The sequence below is a fragment of the Schistocerca piceifrons genome, chromosome X (assembly GCF_021461385.2).
Source record: "Schistocerca piceifrons isolate TAMUIC-IGC-003096 chromosome X, iqSchPice1.1, whole genome shotgun sequence".
NCBI classification, from domain to species: Eukaryota; Metazoa; Arthropoda; class Insecta; order Orthoptera; family Acrididae; genus Schistocerca; species Schistocerca piceifrons.
In genome coordinates, this window is record NC_060149.1 from 581,061,682 (window position 1) to 581,086,146 (window position 24,465).

The 24,465-nt window shown below is 40.7% G+C and overlaps 1 protein-coding gene across 4 annotated transcripts in view; it reads left to right on the plus strand.

Annotated features, from left to right (window-relative positions):
- The window catches only part of LOC124722488 (serine-rich adhesin for platelets-like), a 365,160-nt gene that overhangs the window by 283,910 nt on the left and 56,785 nt on the right, over positions 1-24,465 (plus strand). For all 4 annotated transcript variants that reach the window (XR_007006449.1, XR_007006450.1, XM_047247643.1 and 1 more), the window contains exon 15: positions 21,565-21,643. Coding sequence is in view for 2 of the 4 variants with exons in the window: in XM_047247643.1 (XP_047103599.1) it covers positions 21,565-21,643 (79 nt within the window). In the remaining 2 variants the exon portion in view is untranslated. The remainder of the gene's footprint in view (positions 1-21,564; positions 21,644-24,465) is intronic.

Below are 24,465 nucleotides of genomic sequence, written 5' to 3' on the forward strand. Positions count from 1 at the left end.
CACCTTGCGAGTGACCGGGAACAACGTTCGAAAAATTGGGCACAGTGTGCACACCAGCATCCAGTGACACACACACTGCGTTGGATTGTCTCCAAGTGGAACTGCAGGGGCACTGTGCTGGCTGTCCGGGGATGTCATATCCATGGATATCAGCTTTGGCAGCTGGACCGGCAGTGTTGACAGTGACGGTGGCAATGCAATGTCGATTTCCCTTGGGATGATGCCGGATTGCATCAACCCTGACAGGCCGAGGGCAGGAAATGGCTGCTCTGGCAGACACCAGTGGCGTGCAGGGTCTGTGGACAAAAAATCTGCAACAGAATCACTGACATAACAGCACCAAAGCATGTTCTGTTGGCACTGGTGCAGCCCATAGGAACCTTGAATGATGTAAAAGGAATGACCTAAGACCTAGGTGATGACACCGTGCTCCCAACATTGTTTCTTGCAAAATATTTTTAAAGAAAACATCATCCTGTGGCTGAAACTTTGTCTGACCCAGCAGAGCAAAACATTTCTGCAGCAGCCGCAGACGATGCAACAGGGTATGGTGACGACAAACATGCAATAATTCTGCCACTGGCTTCCTTTCATGTGGCAAGGAGTGGTAGATGCAAAGAAAAATCTGGCTTTGTGTGTGTGGGAGGAAGTGAGTTTCCACATGTGACTAGGGATGTTCAGATAAACTGTTCAGCTTCACCATTAGACTGAGGGTGGAAAGAGGCAGTAGTTACGTGATGTATACTGTTGTCAGCACAAAACTGTTGGAAACTGGCTGATGTGAACTGTTGTCTGTTGCCCAAGACAAGGACCTCAGAAAGACCTTAGAGTCAAAAAATAGAAGGCAAAGCCGATACAGTACCAACAATAGTGGTAGATGTCAAGGGGACTACAAAAGGAAATTTACTGTATGTGTCTACCACCAGCCACCATCTTGGGTTTCAGAATGGACTTGCAAAACCATTGTGTATACATTGCCATGGCCTGGATGGATGTGGCCACTGAAAAACACATTGCAGCACAGCAGATTGACATTCTGTGTACATATTACAATCAGAAGTCATTTGCTGAATCTGGGCATCCTTGCCATTCCAAGTACAATGACACCAGGAGAGTTGCTTTTTGTGAACTAAGCCCCATTGCCTTTGGTGCAACCAAGACAAAACTTCCCACTGGAGGGTGTGAGGAATCACAACCTGTGCATCGTCAGTCTCTGTATACAACAGCAGAACACCTGACTATACAGACAGCACATGACGATGCAAAATGTAGTGATGTGCTAATGAGTGGGGAATGTCTTTCAAATTGTGGGGCCACACATGACACACATGTTGCAAAACTGCCTGAACAGCTGGGGCAGAAGCTGTTGCTCCAGGAATATGCCAAAAGTCAAAAGCAAAATTTTGCAGAAGTTCATAAGCCTGAGTATCAGTCTAATAACGTGATTCCTCGCAGTGTCGTTACCATCTGGTAAAAGAGACAAGAAGTCAGCATTTTTATGTTGTACAGTGGACCTGTACAAAAACTCGTATTGATAATTAGACTGTAACAGGGCTCAATGTTGCAATTTTTGTGCAATCCACAGTGGGATAGGCTTGGAAGGATAGAACAGAGTTATTGAAGGCCAATTATCTGTATTCACATAGAACTTCTGACTACACAAATATAGGTGGGACTGTAGATAATGAGGGGCACTTCTTTTTCAAGTTGACTGTAATTGCTCTGCACTTTGTTGAGAGTTTTTAAGGCAAGAGCAATAGGTCAGTCAGAGGAGCCAATTCTGTGGGAGAGCACAGCTCCAATCCTGTAAGAAGATGCATCTACAGCTAACACAACAGGCTTAGCTGGATCAAAATGAATGAGATGATAACTTAACTGCTGAAGTGGATCCCAACATTATTGGGACCACACAAAAGTGCATCTTATTCAGCAGAGCAGTGATTGGCATGGTGTTTGCAATAAACTTAATGTAATAAGTAAGCTTCTCCATGACAGCCTGGTACTCCCTGATGTCACAGGGCACCAGCAAATATTTACTTGTAGACAAGTGTGAATTAGCAGAATGAATACCCTGTGTCCTAAATGTCCTAAATATGTAAGTTGTTCAATGAACACTTTAAGCCATCTACAGCAAGAACTTGAAATAAACATTGTAAATTTTTCTAAGTGTTCAGTAGGCGTATGACTCATGACAACAGCAGCCAGATAGTTTGTACATGAAGGGACTTCGGCTGCTAATTGTTCTAGGAAATGTTGAAATATAGCAGGAGTGGCAAGTGTGTGAAGTCTATGCACTGAAGAAATGTACACTCTACAGCATTGCAATTGTGTGGCGGATGAAATAACCTGAAGTACCGTCATCATCACCATTGTGAGGAATTGTAGCAAGTCTAGATTACCTGAGGGGAGGTCAAACAGATACAACACCACCACCACCACCACCACCACACACACACACACACACACACACACACACACACACACACACACACACATTATTAGTAATTTGTTGAAACTTAAGCATGGCAGATTCTTCGCTTTGGAAACAATTATTGTCCTCACAGTGACATGTATTTCATACTGTCACTGACATTTATAACATTTAGCTCTTCGTTCTTAGCAGAATGATAGTTTCACATCAGAGTACAATTGACTATAACTTAACTTAAAATTCTGAATAACTGTTCTATTAGTACATAGCTGGATCTGTGCTAAGATGATACTGTCATCATAAACAGTGACTACAAGTGGTCATTTATATAGACTGGGGTGAGCATCACTGCAGTCAGACATAAATAACTTCCCAGCTGTTGTGGTGTAGGAAAACATATTGGGACATGTCTGCCGTACTCTATCAGAATGCGAGTGCAGGTATTCTACAACAGAATTAGAAGCCCTTTCTATTGTGTGGGCCTTTCTGTGCTGACATCTCGAATTTGTTGATACATATGACAGCAACTGTCTACTTGTTGTGCCATCATGAGGTACCAACTTTTGTATGAGAGCTCGTTCTGTATACAATACCTCAAAGACAATCTAAAGTAGTAGTGTGTGACATAAGTGGTCTATGTTGAAATTGTATTAAATTTACTAATTTTTGAGTATTATTTTGGGAATTTGCGAGCTACAGCAAACAGTGATACAACTCACTACTGCAAAGTTTATTAAGAAACATGGAAAACAGACTGGTAAGGATGTGAGAAAGTAGAGCAGTTGGTGGAAGCACTCCTTTGTTCCCTAAAACTGTAGAAAATTTTTCAGGTTCAAGTAGCTACTTTCAAACATTCCCCTACTTTTAATGAACTCGGACAAGATAATAAATGTGACACTAGAGAGAAAAGGGGGGAGGAGGAGGGGAGGGGGGGGGGGAGAGAGAGAGAGAGAGAGAGAGAGAGAGAGAGAGAGAGAGAGATCATGTAAAACTGTTTCTTCATGATACCCTTGTGGTTTCTTGTGTTAATTGTATTGTTTCTTTGAATGGTATATACTAAAAGAACTTCTATATCTACAAAGAGCTTACTTTTCCCTACTATATACTGCAATGGTTGTATCCCTGTTACAATTTTGTATTTTTCAGTGTCATTTAAAAACAACCCAGAAGTAAGCCATGTTCGCAGATACAACAGAAGTGCCGTCACTGCTTGTAGTGTAATGCAGTGTCACTGTAGTTACATATGTGATCACCTAATTTTTGTTGGTGCTACTTTCTGCTCCAACTCCAAAAATTAAAGTACTTAGTGACATCTCCAGCCTTTCCTCTCCTTTGAATATAACGTTATACAATTTTTATAAATGAAAATAAATGTGGAACCGAAATAGATAGATAGATAGATAGGCATGTGAGAGACTATGCTCTGCTGAAGTCATGGATTGTATACAGGAAATTGTCTCAGAGTGTTATGTGACAGTTGGAGAAGGAAATATTAGAAATGTCTTACATGCTTACTTTAACAAATGCAAGAAAATTCTAAAGTCTCAGCAGAATGATGCATCTGCAGGTGATATTTAAAAGACAACTGTTGATTGGTTTTGCCATGGCAGAAAGGTTTTTCATCTTCGAGACACCAGACACACTTATAAGGAAATAACACAGTGTTTCATTTAGGTGCTAAATCCATTTTTAAATTGAACATTTTGTTTTTCTTTCCCATATATTCAACTCTTGCCTCACTGCTAAAGCTGTACTCTGCACTGTTACATTAATACCCACACAAATCATCTCCAATGATGCCACATCAAAAACTGTACTACTCTAGAATGTGTGGTGTCCCATGACAGCTCACAGTGCCTCTGCAGAATGCAACAAGCTGCACTATCACGTTAGTCACATGTGTCAATATAGCTTAGCAGCCAAGTTCTGAATTGGAAGGGTTCTGTCTTTAGCTATCCATTGGACAGTGTATATTTCTGAAAAGATTCTTGTTGAAAAAGGTTGAGTTGGGAGGTTACTTATCTGCTGTTGGCTCTTACAATCTTGTTCTACACTCACGCTCATAAATTAAGGATAATTGCAGAATGTGGTGCCACACAACGTGGCACTACACAAAACTGGCGCTAATAGCAAAGGCACGTAGGGAACACACACGACACACATCTGTAAGTCCACGGTATTGGTGTTAAGTTGAGAAAACCGTACCGAATCACATGTGCTACAAAACGCCACTGTTTCCTGCGCATACACCCTGACATCAATATGGGATATGATCACCATGCACACGTACATGGGCCGCACAATGGGTTGGCATACTCTGGATCAGGTGGCCGAGCAGCTGCTGGGGTATAGCCTCCCATTCTCGCACCAGTGCCTTTCGGAGCTCCTGATGTGTCCTAGGGGTCTGAAGACGTGCAGCGATATGTCGACTGAGAGTATCCCAGACGTGCTCGATGGGGGTTTAGGTCTGGAGAACAGGCAGGCCACTCCATTCACCTGATATCTTCTGTTTCAAGGTACTCCTCCATGATGGCAGCTCGGTGGGGCCATACGTTATCATCCATCAGGAGGAAGGTGGGACCCACTGCACCTCTGAAAAGGTGGACATATGGGTGCAAAATGACGTACCGATATATCTGACCTGTTACAGTTCCTCTGTCAAAGACATACTGGGGTGTATGTACACCAATCATAATCCCACCCCACACCTTCAAACCACGACCTCCATACAGGTCCCTTTAGAGGATGTTATGGGTTGGTATCTGGTTCCTGGTTCACGCCAGATGAAAACCCAGCGAGAATCACTGTTCAGACTATACCTAGACTCATCCATGAACATAAAATGGGACCACTGTTCCAATGACCATGTACTGTGTTCTTGACACCAGGCTTTGCGGACTCTCCTGTGACCAGGGGTCAGTGGAATGCACCTTGCAGGTCTCTGGGCAAATAAACCATGTTTGTTCAGTCACCTGTAGACTGTGTGTCTGGAGACAACTGTTCCAGTGGCTGCAGTAAGGTCCCAAGCAATGCTACCTGCAGTACTCCATGGCCGTCTGTGGGCACTGATGATGAGATAACGGTCTTATTGTGGTGTTGTAGACTGTGGAGGCCCTGTACTGTAGTGCCTGGACACATTTCTTGTCTGCTGGAATCGTTGCCATAATCTTGAGATCACGCTTTGGGGAACACGAAGAGCCCGTGCTACGACCTGCTGTGTTTGACCAGCCTCCAGTCACCCTAGTATTCTACCACTCATAACGTCATCCATATGTGTTCTTTGAGCCATTTTCAACACACAGTCACCATTAGCACATCTGAAAATGTCTGCACACTTACTCGCTGCACTGTACTCTGACATACACCAATACACCTCTGCGTATGTGGACTGCTGCCAGCGCCACTGTGCGATGACCGCAGGTCAAATGCACAGAATGGTCATACCCCGAGGTGATTTAAACAGGCAAACCACCCACCAGAGCGTTGTTTCACCATGTATCGGCATTATCCTTAATTTATGAGCATGAGTGTAGTACTTAATTTTCCACTCTTGGTACAAAATAGCAGTACCCTGATTAGTACCATTTTCACAGACATTCTTCACGATTGGAAATTTAATAGTTACCCCATTGTTAGTAAATTGTCTGACCATCATCAACACGTAACGAAAATGAATAATGTGTTACCCTACAATTTTGAGACAAGTCAGTACACATTTGTGTGGGTTATTAATTCCAGGGGTAAATGTTTCTTAACATAGCTAAGATATGGAATCGAATAAAGTATAAATAAAAAGATATGCTAATGTGAAATTCGCTGTATTTTGTAATGAATTTCTGTCAAGACTAAAAGCCTTATAAACTTAGGGGATTAAAATACTTTATACAGTGGAAGAAACATTTGCACAATTTCTGGCATGAGTAAAGATATTGTGTGATTCTACAAAAATTACTGCTATCTATTAAGAAACTTCGTTTAAAGATCCCGAAATATGCACAGTGTGGCAAAATTTTGTGATGCTAACAATAAAATTAAAACTGTCTTGAAAAATTTGAAACAAGATATCTGCATCTGCATGTACATACATACATACATACATACATCACAGGCCACCATATGGTGCATGACAGAGGGTGCCATGTACCATTAATAGTCATTTTCCTTTGTGTTCCACTCAAAAATGGAGCGAGGGAAAAATATCTGTCTCAGAGCCTCTGTACGAGCCCTAATTTCTTTTATCTCATCTTTGCGGATCTTACACAAAATGTGTGTTGGTAGCAGTTGAATAATCCTGCTGTCGGCCTCAAATACTATCCGGTTCTCCAAATGTCTGCAATAGTCTCTCACAAAAAAAGCACTGTCTTCCCTCAGGAGATTCCCATTTGAGTTCACAAAGCATCTCTTTAATACTTGCGTGTTTATTGAATCTACCAGTAACAAATCTAGAAGCATGCCTTTGAGTTGCTTTGATGTCTTTCTTTGATCCTACCTTGTGTGGATCCCAAACACTCAATTAGTACTCAAGAATGGGTTTGCGTCAGCATTCTATATGCTGTCTCCTTTACAGATTTGCTACACTTTCACAAAATACTCCCTAATAAAACGAAGTCAAACATTCGTCTTCGCTACTAGCAATCTGATCTGCTCATTCCATGTCTATCTCTTTACAATGTTCCTCCTAGATACATAACTGATGTGACTGTATCAAACAGCAGCCTTCTACTGCTGTATTTGAATGTTACGGGATTGATTTTTCTGCTCGTCTGCATTAACCTAAATTTTTCTACATTCAGAGAAAGCTGCCATTCTTTGCAACAACTAGAAATTCTGTTTAAGTCATATTGTATACTCCTACTCAATGATGAAACCTTCATGTACACTGCAGCATTGTCAGCAAACAGCCATAAATTGCTGCTCACCCTGTCACTCAGAGCATTTGTGTATATAGAGAATAAGAGTGGTCTTGTCACACTTCCCTGCCTGACATTTGACGATACCCTTGTCTCTGATGAAGACTTACCATGTGGGACAACATACTGGGTTCTATTACTTAAAATGTTTTTGAGCCACTCGCATATCTGGGAACATGAACCATATGCTCAGACCTTTGTCAACAGTCTGCAGTGGAGCACTGTGTCAGACACTTCCTGGAAATCTGTTGTTTGTTGTTGTTGTGGTCCTCAGTCCTGAGACTGGTTTGATGCAGCTCTCCATGCTAATCTATCCTGTGCAAGCTGCTTCATCTCCCAGTACCTACTGCAACCTACATCCTTCTGAATCTGCTTAGTGTATTCATCTCTTGGTCTCCCTCTATGATTTTTACCCTCTACGCTGCCCTCCAATGCTAAATTTGTGATCCCTTGATGCCTCAGGACATGTCCTACCAACCGATCCCTTCTTCTAGCCAAGTTGTGCCACAAACATCTCTTCTCCCCAATCCTATTCAATACCTCCTCATTAGTTACGTGATCTACCCACCTAATCTTCAGCATTCTTCTGTAGCACCACATTTCGAAAGCTTCTATTCTCTTCTTGTCCAAACTATTTATTGTCACTTCCATACATGGCTACACTCCACACAAATAATTTCAGAAACGACTTCGTGACACTTAAGTCTATACTCGATGTTAACAAATTTCTCTTCTTCAGAAACGCTTTCCTTGCCTTTGCCAGTCTACATTTTATATCCTCTCTACTTCGACCATCATCAGTTATTTTGCTCCCCAAATAGCAAAACTCCTTTACTACTTTAAGTGTCTCATTTCCTAATCTAATTCCCTCAGCATCACCTGACATGATTCTACTACATTCCATTATCCTCGTTTTGCTTTTGTTGATGTTCATCTTATATCCTCCTTTCAAGACACTGTCCATTCCGTTCAACTGCTCTTCCAAGTCCTTTGCTGTCTCTGACAGAATTACAATGTCATCGGCGAACCTCAAAGTTTTTATTTCTTCTCCCTGGATTTTAATACCTTCTGCAAATTTTTCTTTTGTTTCCTTTACTGCTTGCTCAATATACAGATTGAATAACATCGGGGAGAGGCTACAACCCTGTCTCACTCCCTTCCCAACCACTGCTTCCCTTTCATGCCCCTCGACTCTTATAACTGCCATCTGGTTTCTGTACAAATTGTAAATAGCCTTTCGCTCCCCATATTTTACCCCTGCCACCTTCAGAATTTGAAAGAGAGTATTCCAGTCAACATTGTCAAAAGCTTTCTCTAAGTCTACAAATGCTAGAAATGTAGGTTTGCCTTTCCTTAATCTTTCTTCTAAGATAAGTTGTAAGGTCAGTATTGCCTCACATGTTCCAACATTTCTATGGAATCCAAACTGATCTTCCCCGAGGTCGGCTTCTACCAGTTTTTCCATTCGTCTGTAAATAATTCGTGTTAGTATTTTGCAGCTGTGGCTTATTAAACTGATAGTTCGGTAATTTTCACATCTGTCAACACTTGCTTTCTTTGGGATTGGAATTATTATATTCTTCTTGAAGTCTGAGGGTATTTCGCCTGTATCATACATCTTGCTCACCAGATGGTAGAGTTTTGTCAGGACTGGCTCTCCCAAGGCCATCAGTAGTTCTAATGGAATGTTGTCTACTCCTGGGGCCTTGTTTCGACTCAGGTCTTTCAGTGCTCTGTCAAACTCTTCACTCAGTATCGTATCTCCCATTTCATCTTCATCTACATCCTCTTCCATTTCCATAATATGGTCCTCAAGTACATCGCCCTTGTATAGACCCTCTATATACTCCTTCCACCTTTCTGCTTTCCCCTCTTTGCTTAGAACTGGGTTTCCATCTGAGCTCTTGATATTCATACAAGTGGCTCTCTTTTCTCCAAAGGTCTCTTCAATTTTCCTGTGGGCGGTATCTGTCTTACCTCTAGTGAGATAAGCCTCTATATCCTTACATTTGTCCTCTAGCCATCCCTGCTTAGCCATTTTGCACTTCCTGTCGACCTCATTTTTGAGACGTTTGTATTCATTTTTGCCTGCTTCACTTACTGCATATTTGTATTTTCTCCTTCTATCAATTAAATTCAGTATCTCTTCTGTTACCCAAGGATTTCTACTAGCCCTCGTCTTTATACCTACTTGATCCTCTGCTGCCTTGACTACATCATCCCTCAGAGCTACCCATTCGTCTTCTACTGTATTTCTTTCCCCCATTCCTGTCAATTGTTCCCTTTTGCTGACCCTGAAACTCTGTACAACCTCTGGTTTAGTCAGTTTATCCAGGTCCCATATCCTTAAATTCACAACTTTTTGCAATTTCTTCAGTTTTAATCTACAGTTCATAACCAATAGATTGTGGTCAGAGTCCACATCTGCCCCTGGAAATGTCCTACAATTTAAAACCTGGTTCCTAAATCTCTGTCTTACCATGATATAATCTATCTGACGCCTTTCAGTATCTCCAGGATTCTTCCATGTATACAACCTCCTTTTATGATTCTTGAACCAAGTGTTAGCTATGATTAAGTTATGCTCTGTGCAAAATTCTACTAGATGGCTTCCTCTTTTCATTTCTTAGCCCCAATCCATATTCACCTACTATGTTTCCTTCTCTCCCTTTTCCTACTGTCGAATTCCAGTCACCCATGACTATTAAATTTTCATCTCCCTTCACTACCTGAATAATTTCTTTTATCTCATCATACATTTCTTCAATTTCTTCGTCATCTGCAGAGCTAATTGGCATATAAACTTGTACTACTGTAGTAGGCATGGGCTTCGTGTCTATCTTGGCCACTATAATACGTTCACTATGCTGTTTGTAGTAGCTTACCCGCACTCCTATTTTTTTTATTCATTATTAAACCTACTCCTGCATTACCCCTATTTGATTTTGTATTTATAACCCTGTATTCACCTGACCAGAAGTCTTGTTCCTCCTGCCACCGAACTTCACTAATTCCCACTATATCTAACTTTAACCTATCCATTTCCCTTTTTAAATTTTCTAACCTACCTGCCCGATTAAGGGATCTGACATTCCACACTCCGATCCGTAGAATGCCAGTTTTCTTTCTCCTGATAACGACATCCTCTTGAGTAGTCCCCGCCCGGAGATCCGAATGGGGGACCATTTTACCTCCGAAATATTTTACCCAAGAGGACGCCATCATCATTTAACCATACAGTAAAGCTGCATTCTTGCATGCTGCATGCTCTGGAAATCTAGGAATATAAAATCTACCTGGTGCTCTCCATCCACAGTTCATAGGATATCATGTGTGAAAAGGATAAGTTAGTTTCACATGAGTGATGCTTTCTAAATCTGGGTTGATGTCCATTCATTGTATAAGTGCGATGCAAAAAACTACTTATCTGCTTTTTCTAGCATAAATATTCTCCCAGTCTTCTTGATGGATTTATTAACTTTAGTAACCATTGTCGTTACGATGACATAATAATTACTAATCCCTGTCTGTATACTAACACTGTCGATAAGATCAGGCCTCTTTGTAGCTACAAGGTATAAAATATATCCATTGCGTTTGGGTTGTCTACCTAAATTTTCGAGGCATTTTTTCCGAAAACATATTCAAAAGTACTTCATAAGAGGGTCCAGATCATGTGCAGTGAATCCATAGACTTCCGATGAAGTCATGGGCTTCCCAGTCTATACTCAGTAGATTAAAATCACCTCCAACTAGTACTGCATGATCTAGATATTTCTGCACTATTGAGCATAGACTTTCCTTTAATGATTCTACGACTGTAGCAGCAGAATTAGATGACAAATAAGAACATCCGATAATTAACTTTAGCTCAGCTATGCTGGCTACTCATGTTCAGATAACTTCACTGCCAGTCTCAATTTCGTCTTTGATAGACAAAATATTTTTGTTGACAGCAATGAACACTCCCCCTCCTATTGCACTTAATCCGTCTTTTCCAATTATCGTTCCATGTCTTTAGAGGCTTTGTGCTTCAGGTTTCAGCTAGCTATTGGTTCCGAGAATGATTTGAGTGTGAGAACTTTCCTGGAAGGCAGTAAGTTCAGGAAATTTGTTATGAATATTTCGCCAGTTAAGTTACAATTTTGTCAGTCCAAGTGTGTCTACTTTGTATGCGATCTGATTTCGCTCTGTGTGTATCATTTGGCAAGTGTTCATCAAGTGTTCACTCCACAAGTACTCCACTACCTGAGTAGCCGCTTCCATTGTGTAGTGCATGCGTGACCTGTTGAGTGGTATCCTACAACTCTCCACTTCATAACACAGGTCCAGAAATCTGCAACTATAACTGTCACGGCATTGAAGGAATCTCTCTTTGACACCCACCACTTAACGCTCCGCTGCAGACTTGAAAGGACTCCAATGGACTCTGGGTACGACGCTGCTAATTCTGAGGTCTGCTTGCACCCTGCAAGCGAGGCCTGCAGTCTTCACCACCTCCACCAGCTACCAATAGGGATTGAGGATTTCCTCAGAACCCAAATGACAGGTTTCATTTTGGTGTCTACAGGAGGAACAACTTGTGATCTATGGCTCACTGCATCCTTGATAGGCACAGGTAGGCCCACCTCCATATCTCTGATGGGGCACTACGGAGGCACCAAGTGCACATTGGAATTCTTTCCAGCCCTGGACCCTGTTTCCCTAAGGGGCTCCATAACGCACCTAACTTTGGAGCTCCTGATAACTACTAAACTCCTCTGCCCATGTGCCTGCTTGTACCCTGTTGAAGGAGCAGCCACCTCTCCATGCAGAGTGAATGGGTGAGATCAGACAGCCAGCCTCCATATTGACTCTCCAGTTTGAGCTACGCGATGGTGTAACGAACTGCAACTCACCCTGCAGTGAGTGCTGAACCTCCACATCAGGTACGATGGAAGGGGCCTCAACAGTGCTACATGCAACACACTGGTTTCTCTGCTTCCCCCATACTATGAGGCAGCAACTTGCAGATGGCTGACTGTGACCATCTTCAGCTGTTCGCAAACTGTGCCCAGCTCCTCCTGTGTTTGCCTACACCATGCATACACCTTATCTATCCTCCTACTGCTGCTGCTACTACTACTACTACTACTACTACTACTACTGCAATAATACTTTTCTTCTTCACAAAAGGAGAATTAGTAGAGTAAACTGAAAGTTCGATGACTAGGGCTAAGCTATGTATGTACCTAGTAAGTGGTGTACTTTGTTAGTACCACACCTATCTTACTCTATACTGTGCACAGGCCCATTAAAATTCTGCGTGATTGGCTTACATATGTGGTAATTGGGACAAATGTCAAACATAAATCAAAGAGAAAAGACTGGGTGCTCATCCGCATAGTGTAACATGTATGCACAAATTTAGATGAAACACAAGTGGACTATGTACAAAAGTGAATATATTAATGTGCAGTGATGATGTCTGTATAGGGATAAAGGGCGACCATAGGGCTCATCTCTCTTGCCATTGAGGGTGATGTAAAGGGACACATTGTCTGGTGAGATGTGTAAACATATTGACATTATTCATAAATAAGTTATAATAATAATAATTAATTTGACATGAGAGGATTATGGAAAGAAAATAGTGGTCATGCAATAAAGAATATAGTATCATCCATGACTCTAGTTTTAGTGAGGGAGCCTTAAGAATTAATATCTGAGGTAGATGAGAAATCCTAAGCTTAATGAAACAAACACAAAATAATGCCAACCAACACGGAAGTTCCATTTGACATGCAAACATTTAAAAATCCATAAATGGAATTGACTGTGCTAGAACTATGTGAATGCACACCCCAAAGTTATGGTACAGATATAGGTACAAATTAGGATAAGGTAGACATGAGCAGTCAAACAAATGTGTGTAATGTCTAATCATTAAATTACGTATTTGGTTTTAAGTTAAGAGATGGATACAATGAAACCGATGATACACAAGTGAGACTTTGGCGATTCAATAATAATAAGAACTATTCAGTATTGATTAATTAGAAAGATATTATAATACAGAGTGGACCTGTTGTACCTCCTTAAAGATGACATAGAATCACTGATGTATGATTGTGATGAACATGAGTGTTCTCTAACAGTTCAAGTAAGACTAAAGTGCGTCAAAAATGTCAGAGTGGAACAACTGCAAAACATCTGCGGCAGCTGGGCGAAAGGGTAGGTGGTGCTATGTGTGAATGCGTGTGCTGCCTGTCAGCAAGTCTGGGAGGCCTTTGGCCCAAGTGTAGACCGCCTGTGGTGTCCTGTGATGCAAGGATGGAATTCTCCAGCACGCGGCCAGGAAATGGGTCACTGGCCCACGACAAGCCTGTGGGAACGCCAGGAGATGGGGGGAGCTGTACAGCAGTTCTGCGACATGGGCTGGCCAACCCCATGAACCGCATTCCCAACGAAAGGATTGATTTCTGTGCATAAGAAGTCTACCACAGCTCCGCGTCAGCATTAAAAACTGATGGCCATTACAAGATGTGAGAGGTGCGTAACAGTGGGACTGACTGTATTAACATAAAAATACATTAAAGAACCTGACTATGCACTCCTATATCCAATACAACTTGGATATTAATGATTCAACCCAGTTGTGCCAGTGCATATTTTCCTTGATGTGATGCAGAAGTCATAAGAACTGAACTGTTACCGCAGGAGGCAATACCTGTTGAAAGTAAACACATCAGATTAGGAAATTCACACAAGCTGTTAAGGTAACACAAATATTCAATCAGCCAGTTATAAGAAACTACCTTTGTGTGCCGGCTGGTGTGGCCACGCGGTTCTAGACGCTTCATTCTGGAACCGCGCGACCGCTATGGTCGCAGGTTCGAATCCTGCCTCGGGCATGGATGTGTGTGATGTCCTTAGGTTAGTTAGGTTTAAGTAGTTCTAAGTTCTAGGGGACTGATGACCTCAGATGTTAAGTCTCATAGTGCTCAGAACCATTTGAACCATTTTTGTACCTTAGTGCTGAGTGACACTGTGAGAAAAAAAATCTATTCGAAAATATCGAAACATGAACAAATCTCAATACCTTGTTTATGTATCAGATTTCAGATTACATATTTAAAAGCAGGGTCACCAATTATGGGAAGCAACCTCAGAGTTTCCTTTGCCACCATGAGGTGATATGCAAATGAACTGTTTACTGAACTCGGGATTCTATTATAAATTCCCCAAATGCAATTATTATGCACTTAATGACATCTGAATATGCAATATATGCCTCTATTGAACAATTGGATTGGATGAGGTCATTGCCTCTTAGAAAGTAGTGATGCATGTAAATTATTAACATCAGGTTAACCCCACCAACATTTTTGACTGGGTTGTAGCATAGGGTTGGTGTGTCAATATACACTGAAGAGCCAAAGAAACTTGTACACATGCCTAATATTCTGTAGGGCCCCAGTGAGCACACACAAGTTCCTGAACAAAACGTGACATGGAATCGACTAATGTCCGAAGTAGAGCTGGAGGGAACTGACACCATGAAACCTGTAGTGTTGTTCATAAATCCGTAAGAGTACATTGGGGTGGAGGTCTCTTCTGAACAGCACGTTGCAAGGCAACTCAGATATGCTCAGTAATGTTCATGTCTGGGGAGTTTGGTGGCCAGCGGTAGCATTTAAACTCAGAAGTGTGTTCCTGGAGCCACTCTGCAGCAATTCTGGACCTGTGGAGTGTTGCATTGTCCTTCTGGAATTGCCCAAGTCCTTTGGAATGCACAATGGACATGAATGGATGCAGGTGATCAGACAGGATGCTTACATATGTGTCACCTGTCAGAGTCATATCTAGATGTATCAGGGATCCCATATCACTCCAGCTGTACATGCCTCACACCATTACAGAACCTCCACCAGCTTGAACAGTCCCCTGCTGACATGCAGGATCCATGCATAGGTGACGTTGTCTCCATAACCATACACGTCCGTCCGCTCAATACAATTTGAAATGACACTTGTCCGACCAGGCAACATGTTTACAGTCATCAACAGTCCAATGTCAGTGTAGACAGGCCCAGGCGAGGCGTAAAGCTTTGTGCCATGCAGTCATCAAGGGTACACGAGTGAGCCTTTGGCTCCAAAAGCCCATATTGATGATGATTTGTTGAATTGTTTGCATGCTGACACTTGTTGATGACCCAGCATTGAAATCTGCAGCAGTTTGCGGAAAGGTTGCACTTTTGTCACATTGAATGATTCTCTTCAGCCATCGTTGGTCCCATTCTTACAGGATCTTTTTCCGGCCGCAGCAGTGTCAGAGATTTGAGGTTTTACTGGATTCCTGACATTCATGGTACACTCGTGGAATGATTGTATGGGAAAATCCCCACTTCATTGCTACCTTGGAGATATCGTGTCCCATTGCTCATTTTCTGACTATAATACTATGTTCAAACTCGCTTAAATCATGATAACCTGCCATTGTAGCAGTAGTAACCGATCTAACAACTGCACCAGACATTTCTTGTTTTATGTAGGCGTTGCTGACAGCAGTGCTGTATTCTGCCTGTTCACATATCTCTGTATTTGAATACACATGCCAATAACAGTTTCTTTGGTGCTTCAATGTATGTAGTCTGAAAGATTGAGAAAGATAATCAGATTTATTGCATTTGAGATATAGACATACTCATAAATTGCATTAGTGATGTGATGCCTCTTGAATATGAACAGATTAACATCATAATAAAGAGAGAGAGGAGAATAACATAAATATACAACTATAAAACCTAGCAATGCGGATTGGCATTTCCCTTTAACTGAATGAGAGCACAAGATTCTAGATCACATACTTTCCATCAGTATCTAATCACAAAAATAATGCGAGAATGTGCTGCAATGCTCAGTGGGTCAACAGCCACCCGATTAACTTCTGTAAACTGCAAGGCTGATAGTGCTACAGCCGGAGTTGCGTATATTACCTATTCTGCTCTTCTGCTTTATGACAGGGTCCCCAGGCGGCTGTTCTCATTATGTTGTTATGCCAATCAGGTGTGATGTTGCTGCAGCCACAGTGACACATGTATATGACACAATTCTGCGAAATTATCTGGAGTTTCGGATAGGGTATGCAACTACTCCGCAACTACTCCGTATCGCATGGTGCAGAGTACTGCACCCTTATCTGACCGACGCTGATATGATAGTGTCATTTCTACCAAAATCTAGTGTGTCTTGCGGCTCTGTTGCTGTGGCTGTCCAGTCACAACTTTTTAACAAATTTTGCACCAATGAGTGCTAGTCCCAAACACTGCGTGTGTCAAATCGACCTGGCCAGTTGCGGTCACTAGTTGGAGCTGCCACTTGTCTGAAAAACTTTCAGGTGCGACCTTGGCACCAGCGTCTAAATGGACACATTCCGTTCCTCTGCCCCACACTCAAAAAATACAGAGTCGGGGATTTGTGGAGGTACATTCCTTGCTGGCAGTGTTGTCCGCGATGCTTTTGTGAACTCAGGGTGACACGACTGAGGGGAAACAGCATCTCCCTGCATTATTCAGTTTGGGGAGACATTCTGCTTGCCTTGCAGTGTGCTGCCGGAAATGCCCCCTGCCTGTCGACCGCGTCAAAGCCTTGCCGCTGGAGACTAGCCTGGTGGGGCCAGCACCTCCTGGGGTGCTGCAGGTTTTAAAATTCGACCTTTGGGCTAACACGCTGCTGGCTTCACGCCACCAGCTCCCTGAGAAAAATCCCACATGAAACTCTGTCCACAAAAATTATATGCACTTAATGCAATGTAGTGTATTCTCATTTCTCATCCATTAGCTACATCTGTTGGTATAGAGTGATGAACTGCAAATTTGTTCACACCAGTGCTGCTACTTGCCATTACTGACCTAATTAATTATTCAAAAATGCAAAGTGGAAATTGATGTGAGCCTTGCATTCCCAGTGCATGGCCCATATATGTTACCACCTTGCAAATTCTTTATTGGAGTCAACATTTTAATACTTTGCCACAACCTTTTTCCTTAATCTTTATTTCAAACAGCAAAATTATATCTTCAGATGAGTTAATTTCACACTGTTGGAGCTGTAGGGATTTACGCCAAAATACCTGTGAGGATTTGACCCATTTTCCCATTTTCTGTGGAATGCACTGTGTTTATTATGTGGACAAACAGGAATTATTATTTTTTCGTGAAAGTCAATCTTAAATGCAGTAATGTCAGTGAGTTATTTGTTGATTCTTCCTTTCAAAAGCATACACTGTACACTGTTCAAGTAAAACCTCAGGGAAGGTACGTGTAAGTAGTAAAAAACAGACTTACTCTTTTCTCATATCTGGAGTGAACTCCCGAGACAAACTTTCATGGAACAAAAAGTTACAACAAACCTGCCGCTTGGTAGTCAATTCTTGAATCAATGGCAGGAAATTCAAAAACTTTATGCAGGTATTTACCCCACCTGGAGCTTACCACCATCTACCCTATGCCCAATCCAGTGATGCAGAACTTCAATGTTACCTCAACAATCATTGCTCCAATGGGGGGGGGGGGGGGGTGTAATTCTTGGAATTACCAATAATATCAATTGTAGCAACAACCACAACTGAAATTTTCAAGGTAAGAGGTACCTGTGACAGTCTTCTTACCGAAGAAAAATGACCCCATGATGAAGTTCAGTGGCCCATACTCTCATATTGCAATGACTAACCCTTCCAGATAAATGGAAGGTTGCTTTATTGCTGAACATCAGCTTGGAGTTAAAATGTTCATCCTCAAGTGCTTGAAGGTGATGACTATAATCTTCTGGTTTTAATTTTTGTATGAGCTCACATTTTATGGTTTAAAATGTAACCACCATCGCAAAATCTTCTGCAGAGTTTGCTGCGGTATTCCAAGTTTGTGGCTTTTGTGGACTGTTCATTTTTTGTGACTGCTACAGATTTACCCTCACCACGGTTCATCTGCCACACTTCGTTGATCGGAACTTTTCTGTTTACGGAGACAACTAGTGTTCCTAAATTGCCAATCTGTCTACATGGTGGTTCTTTTCCATAATTCCTTTTAAATGCATTTTGTGCTGTTGTAACATATAAACATCTCACATATTTTAACATGCAAGAAGTCTTTTCTATCTTTGTCACATTTTGTCAAGGCACTGCACACGTAAGGCCAACTGGTAGGCAGAGTGCTAAATCTGTGAGTTAATGGTGTTCTATTCATGCATCAGTCATATTCGTACATGTAATACTTTGGAAAATATATAGCTTTAAAAACAAGTTACTCTTTCATTATAGCCTTATATTAAGAAAGCCATCCCATTGAACTTTAAGCAAATAAAAGTAGCACAAACATCCTTCACTGAAATTTACAGACTTTTAAAAGTTGTCCAAAACTAAAGCTCATATAATGTTGGAATTTTGAACAAAATTCTCAGAAGTTGTTATAACTTAATGTCGTGTCATATCCTATGAGATATACGTAATGTATCACTCGCACAGGGAATTGTTCCAAGCAGATTAAAATACATCATTGTTCAACATCATTATACGAAAGGTAACAGAAAAAATCCAAATAACTGTCCAGTTTCATTACAGATATCTTTTTATAATATATTTGATACATTAATGTACTTAAGAGTAAAATCACACGTAAGTAGAAACAATGTTCTGTACTTGGCTCATTATGATTTGGATTTCATAAAGGTCTCTTGACTGAGAACTCGCTTCATACATTTGCTTACCAAATACTATGAGCCTTAAATATCACCAATAGTAATTTTTTGTGATCTGTCAAAGGCATTAGATTGTGTAGACAATAACAGACTTTTAGAAAACTTTTAGGAGAAAAGATGTTTTCTGGAATTAATGATGTTACAAACAACATTTTTAATCAGAATTAATGAAAAGAATTGAGAACCCATCGTGATGTTATGCTGCCAGTGATTGTGTCATCAATGTTTTTCAAAGAAGTAATAAGTGTTTTCTTGCAAATAGCCTCTCCCATAGTTTAGAAGAAAAGCATTGTAAATTCAGTTCTGTGCAACAAATAGAATAATAGCAACAATTAATGCAGCACATGAATGATGATGTGTACATATTGATGAAAACTTGGAAATTGGAAGTGTATATATCGGAGAGGTTGGTAGAGTTTTTTGCCAAACCAGGTCATTTTGGAAGACCATAATGTCCACAACATACTTTTCATGAAGCTGTAGAAGAAAGTGCAGCACTTGGTTACCAAGAATGTCCGAAATAAACCTACTGGTTCATGTTTACAGTATCCTGAATGGGTAACCGAAAGTCACGAGACAGAAAACACACCTAAAATATCACTGAACCACCTCTGGGGTGAACTAACACTCCATACATTGCAGGTTAAATGTGTCTTTGGGCTGTTGATGCACTCAGTGACTTGCATCATTTGAAAAGAGAGAAAACTGTGAGTCGTTGGACCACATTACGAATGTTCAGTCAGTTACCATATAGTTTCTACTGAGTGAGGTGGCGCACTAGTTAGCACACTGGATCAAATTCAGGAGAACGCTGGTGCAAACCTGCACCTGGCCATCCTGATTTAGGTTTTCCGTGACTTCCCTAAATTACTTCAGGCAAATGCCAGGATGGTTCCTTTGAAAGGACACAGCTGATTTCCTTCTCCATCCTTCCCTAATCTGGGCTTGTGTTCTGTCTCTAATGATCTCATTGTTGATGGGCATTAAACACTAATCTCCTCCTCCTGTTTGTGTAGTTTCTGTGTTATTTTACCTGCTGAAGATGTGCATGTTTAAGGACTACTATCAATAGTGACTTTTTTCGAGGTACCCAGCTTCAAATGTCTGTTTTAGTCAGTTCCATTGCAGTGTTCGCACTGGAACTGATCGAGACAGGCCAGAATTTACTAACACCTGCAATTCCTGTTGAGTTTGAAACCAGTTATTGACATAGTGTGACACTGGCTCCTGTCCCCCTGTTGCTTAAGAGCTTATGACCATTGCTCTTAATGTGATGTTACATAGCTGCAAGTGATATACTGTTCCTTGTAGACAGCAGCATACAACAATAATGTGGGCAACTTCATTCACTGTGTGGTCATGTGCACTTCCAAATGAAATACTTCACTGCCATTACTTCCATCAGTGGAGGAGGATTGCATGACCACCTGGTACCAGTTCTACACTATCTGCAGCATGCCAAAGTGACCATTGTGCTCTTTTAAGGAGTGACAAAACTACAATACTGGAGCAAATATTGTACTCAGTGTTTAAGCTGTCAGTGTCTCAGAAAGAAGTTTGGTATATAGCCACAAAAATTATTGATCATTTCCTCAATAACATAAAAATGTCACAAGTTTAAGAGAAAATTGCATGTCTATTCTGAAGTTGTTTCTTCAGTATAACCCATTGGTGATTAGTGTTCTCTATGTAGCCAGCATACAGCTGTACACACAAACACATCATATATACAAATTCTGTAAACTGACTTGTTTCACATTGATTTGATAGGAGTCTTATAAACGATCTACATGACATGTAATCAACCTACACACCAGTTTTAGATACTGAACAGGCAGGAAGATGGGCAGCAAAGAGTGAAGTCAAGTACAAAAGAAGGCAGGAATAATAACTGAAGAGTGCTTAAAATCAGTAAAAGGAACATACTGTTATTAGGATAGTAACCCAAGCCAATATGGAAAGTAACTATGGTTTTGAGACATTAGACAACAGAGAATGAGATTCGTGTAGAGGAAAGGGGGGGGTGGGTGGGGTGGGGGGTGGGGGGGGGAAGAGCCATGGTTCATTGTGATGATGTCTTCAGTATGGATGAATGGGTAGTGTAAGAAACAGGGGGCTCAAGAATAATACTCCTCTTATTATTATTAATGACCATAGGAAAATTATATGTTAAAAAAAAGAAGTTGGTATCTCTAGTGATTTTGGAGACACTTGCCAAGCACTTGTGATTCTATATATATTACGTTTCCGTCATAAAACAACAAGAATTGCCAGTGCAAATGATTGTTTTTCCATTCCTACTCGTCCCAGTACACAGTAAAGTGTTTTCTCACTTATTGTTATCATTTCTTTATTTTTTTTAAAAAAAGAAAGAGCTATGTTTGAATGATACTATAAAGTGTGTGGTGACTATCTTGCATTGCATTTACAATTGTATTTGTTTTTCAAACCGAATGGAATTCTGAAATACAGTGTCTTTCTCTTACAGATACATTGGAGAGATCATTACAGACTGTGAAGCTGATAACAGAGATGATGATACTTACCTCTTTGATTTGGATAATAGGGTGAGACATATTGTGTGATTCAGTTTCTAACTATACTTCTTTTGGGTGATTATAATTGGGACAACAATTAACAAAACACTTGAAATAGGGATGAATTTCCGTATGTCGATCAGTAGCTGAGTAGTATGTAAGGAGTGAGTACCTGATTCTTGGTCTGTAAGTGCACACATGTATATTACATACTTGTTTCTGATAGTAATGTTACAGTTAAATGCAATCAAGAATTTTATAAAAGACTAAGGAAAAATGCAGTTTTCCCTGTTCTATCTAACTACCTCATACGACAGCTTTTTGAGACACTCATTTACTTGTTTCTGTAACTGTTCTTAAATTCCCTTCTAAGTAATTGAGTAATGCATTGGTATGGTATTTTACTTTGTGTTCCATTGCATTCGTACACTGATTTGCATAATTAGCAGAAGTTAAACAACAGCAATAACTCAAAAATATAAATCAGTTGTCATGAACATTGATGTTTTTACCACTGTACTGCTACACAGAACTGCCAAATTCAAATCAGCAGCACAAGTTACTTACAACCTGTCAACAGAGGTTGACATGAAAACCACATGAAATTGCATAGAATAATATTATCACTTGCCTAGTATGTATATTCAAAACTTAATTATGTGTCTCTGTATGTCCATCTTTTTAGAGATGGTTGCAGGACTCAGCTGTTCGACACAGGATGTCAAATTACACAACCTTCAGTGTCTAGTTTCAAAATTTATTTTATTTGCCTACCAGTTTCAGCATTTTACTATGTCGTCTTCAGGCCCCTGACCGATGTGTAGGAAGATCAAAATTGGGCCAGCAATACTGGTATTACTAGATTTGTGGTATAGAGATCACTACGACCACCATCTGCCTGGTTGGTTTCCTGAATAATGCTGGAAAGTCAGGAATAGATCCCTTTCAGTTCAACAAAAAGTTCCAAACACAGAGTGAAGGCTTCAAATTGTTTCTTCTGTCATTTCTGGTTAAAGAAATATGTAATCACTCATTGTTGCCTTTTAAAACTGCATCAATGATAATTATATTATTTGTTCATCCATCGACCAACTATATATGTGTGCTTCAGTTGATGGTCAGAGATGGTGCCGTACTGTGTTTCATGTTGAGTGCTGTAATGTCATAAAAAAAGTCTTTTGTGAATTTTTGTACAAAGTAATACTTAACTGCTACAGCATTAAGGCAGTAAAATCTGTAGCAGTATGCTGCCCCCCCCCCCCCCCTTTCTCGCCTCTCAGCTCTTTTGTGGGTACATGTGTGACAAGTATGGGCTTGAAACAATTGCAGCATTTCTCTCTCGCTCTTTCCCATGCTGTAAATCCCCACTCCCCCAACTGGCTATCTCTTCTCAGATTCCTAATGTTTGATCACATATGCATGCTCACTGTGTGGACAACTAATCCTTCCAAAAAGTCAGTGCTAGAGCCAGTCATATGTGATAGGTTGTCAGGTATGTGCTTGACTATAGCCCTGTGACAACGTAGGTCTTGCGTGGTGATTGTGCGAGTTGTTATCTCCCCATGTAAGTCAAAAAGTTGGTAGTTGTTCTGTTGCGGCACCAGGGCTCTGACCAAAACAAGGAACCAAACAATTTACTCAATATTTGCTTTTCCTAGGACAGATGGTGATTCTTTTAGAACAGTGAAACTGCGGTTTTTTGACACTGGAGAATATCAAAGATAAATTACGGAAATAGCCAACATGGAAAAAATGCATTACATATCTCTAATGATTAAACCACTAACAACCAGATCTCAAGCACTCTGAGCCAGTACCCCTTGAGGAGATATTCCTGTCACTTCTCCCTTGCACAAAAGCATTAATGTGATCCAAGACACTATCTTTCACTGAGATCTAGCCTTCCAGTTTGACAAAAAAGTCAGAGCAAACCTCGACGATTCAAAGGAAAACCAGGTTGATACATGTTCTTTCATATCTACATTTAAAATACACATCGTAATGAAAAATTAAAGTTGTGCATTATAGATGTGCTATGCCCTGCCACTCCTGAGATATTTTTGATGTTTACATTATGGTAATATATCATCTCACTGTAGGAACTACCACAGAACTCCACATGACAACCATCCATGCCAACAGCCTCTGCAGTGCACAATATGACCTGACCATCATTCTCCCCAAACACAAATTTACCTGATTTTTAAAACAAAAAAGGAAATATGGGAATATGAAACAATTAACCACCTGTAATACCTTGAAGATTGAAAAAAAGTATAAATATCTTCTTTCGGTTGATATGATAATGAAATCTGCTTAGGCAACAGCTAGCACATCCACCTGTTTCAAGTCATTAACTACCTACATATCAATAAGCCATTATAGAGGGAGAGGTTACACCTGTCTTGAACACACCCATATTGTGCCAGCAGATAAATTTCTGCTGCAGCAGCCTGAGACACCTTTCTTCACTAGCATTGCTTGGGTGGGGGCCATCTGGGACAGTATCCTCCACAATTAAATAAGTCACTTGGTAAAAAGGGGTATGGGTATCAGACCATTGAACAGTTTGGTTATCTGTAAATGTAGACTGTTCTGGAATGCACTGCTGATGAAATCTTCATGAGCTTCCATCAATTTGGCTATGTTGAAATCCTGTGATGATTCAATGATTGTCACTAGATGGAAGCCTGAGAAGATTTCATCAGTTTTGCTTTCTTAGTTCCTGGATATGCAACCCAAGAAACACTCATAAGAATTAAAATCTTCCAAAGAAATAAAGAAAGAGAAAGGAGAAAGTGTAAACCAATTCATCTTTGTCAGTCCAACTCCTCTTGTAATCATTGTAGAAT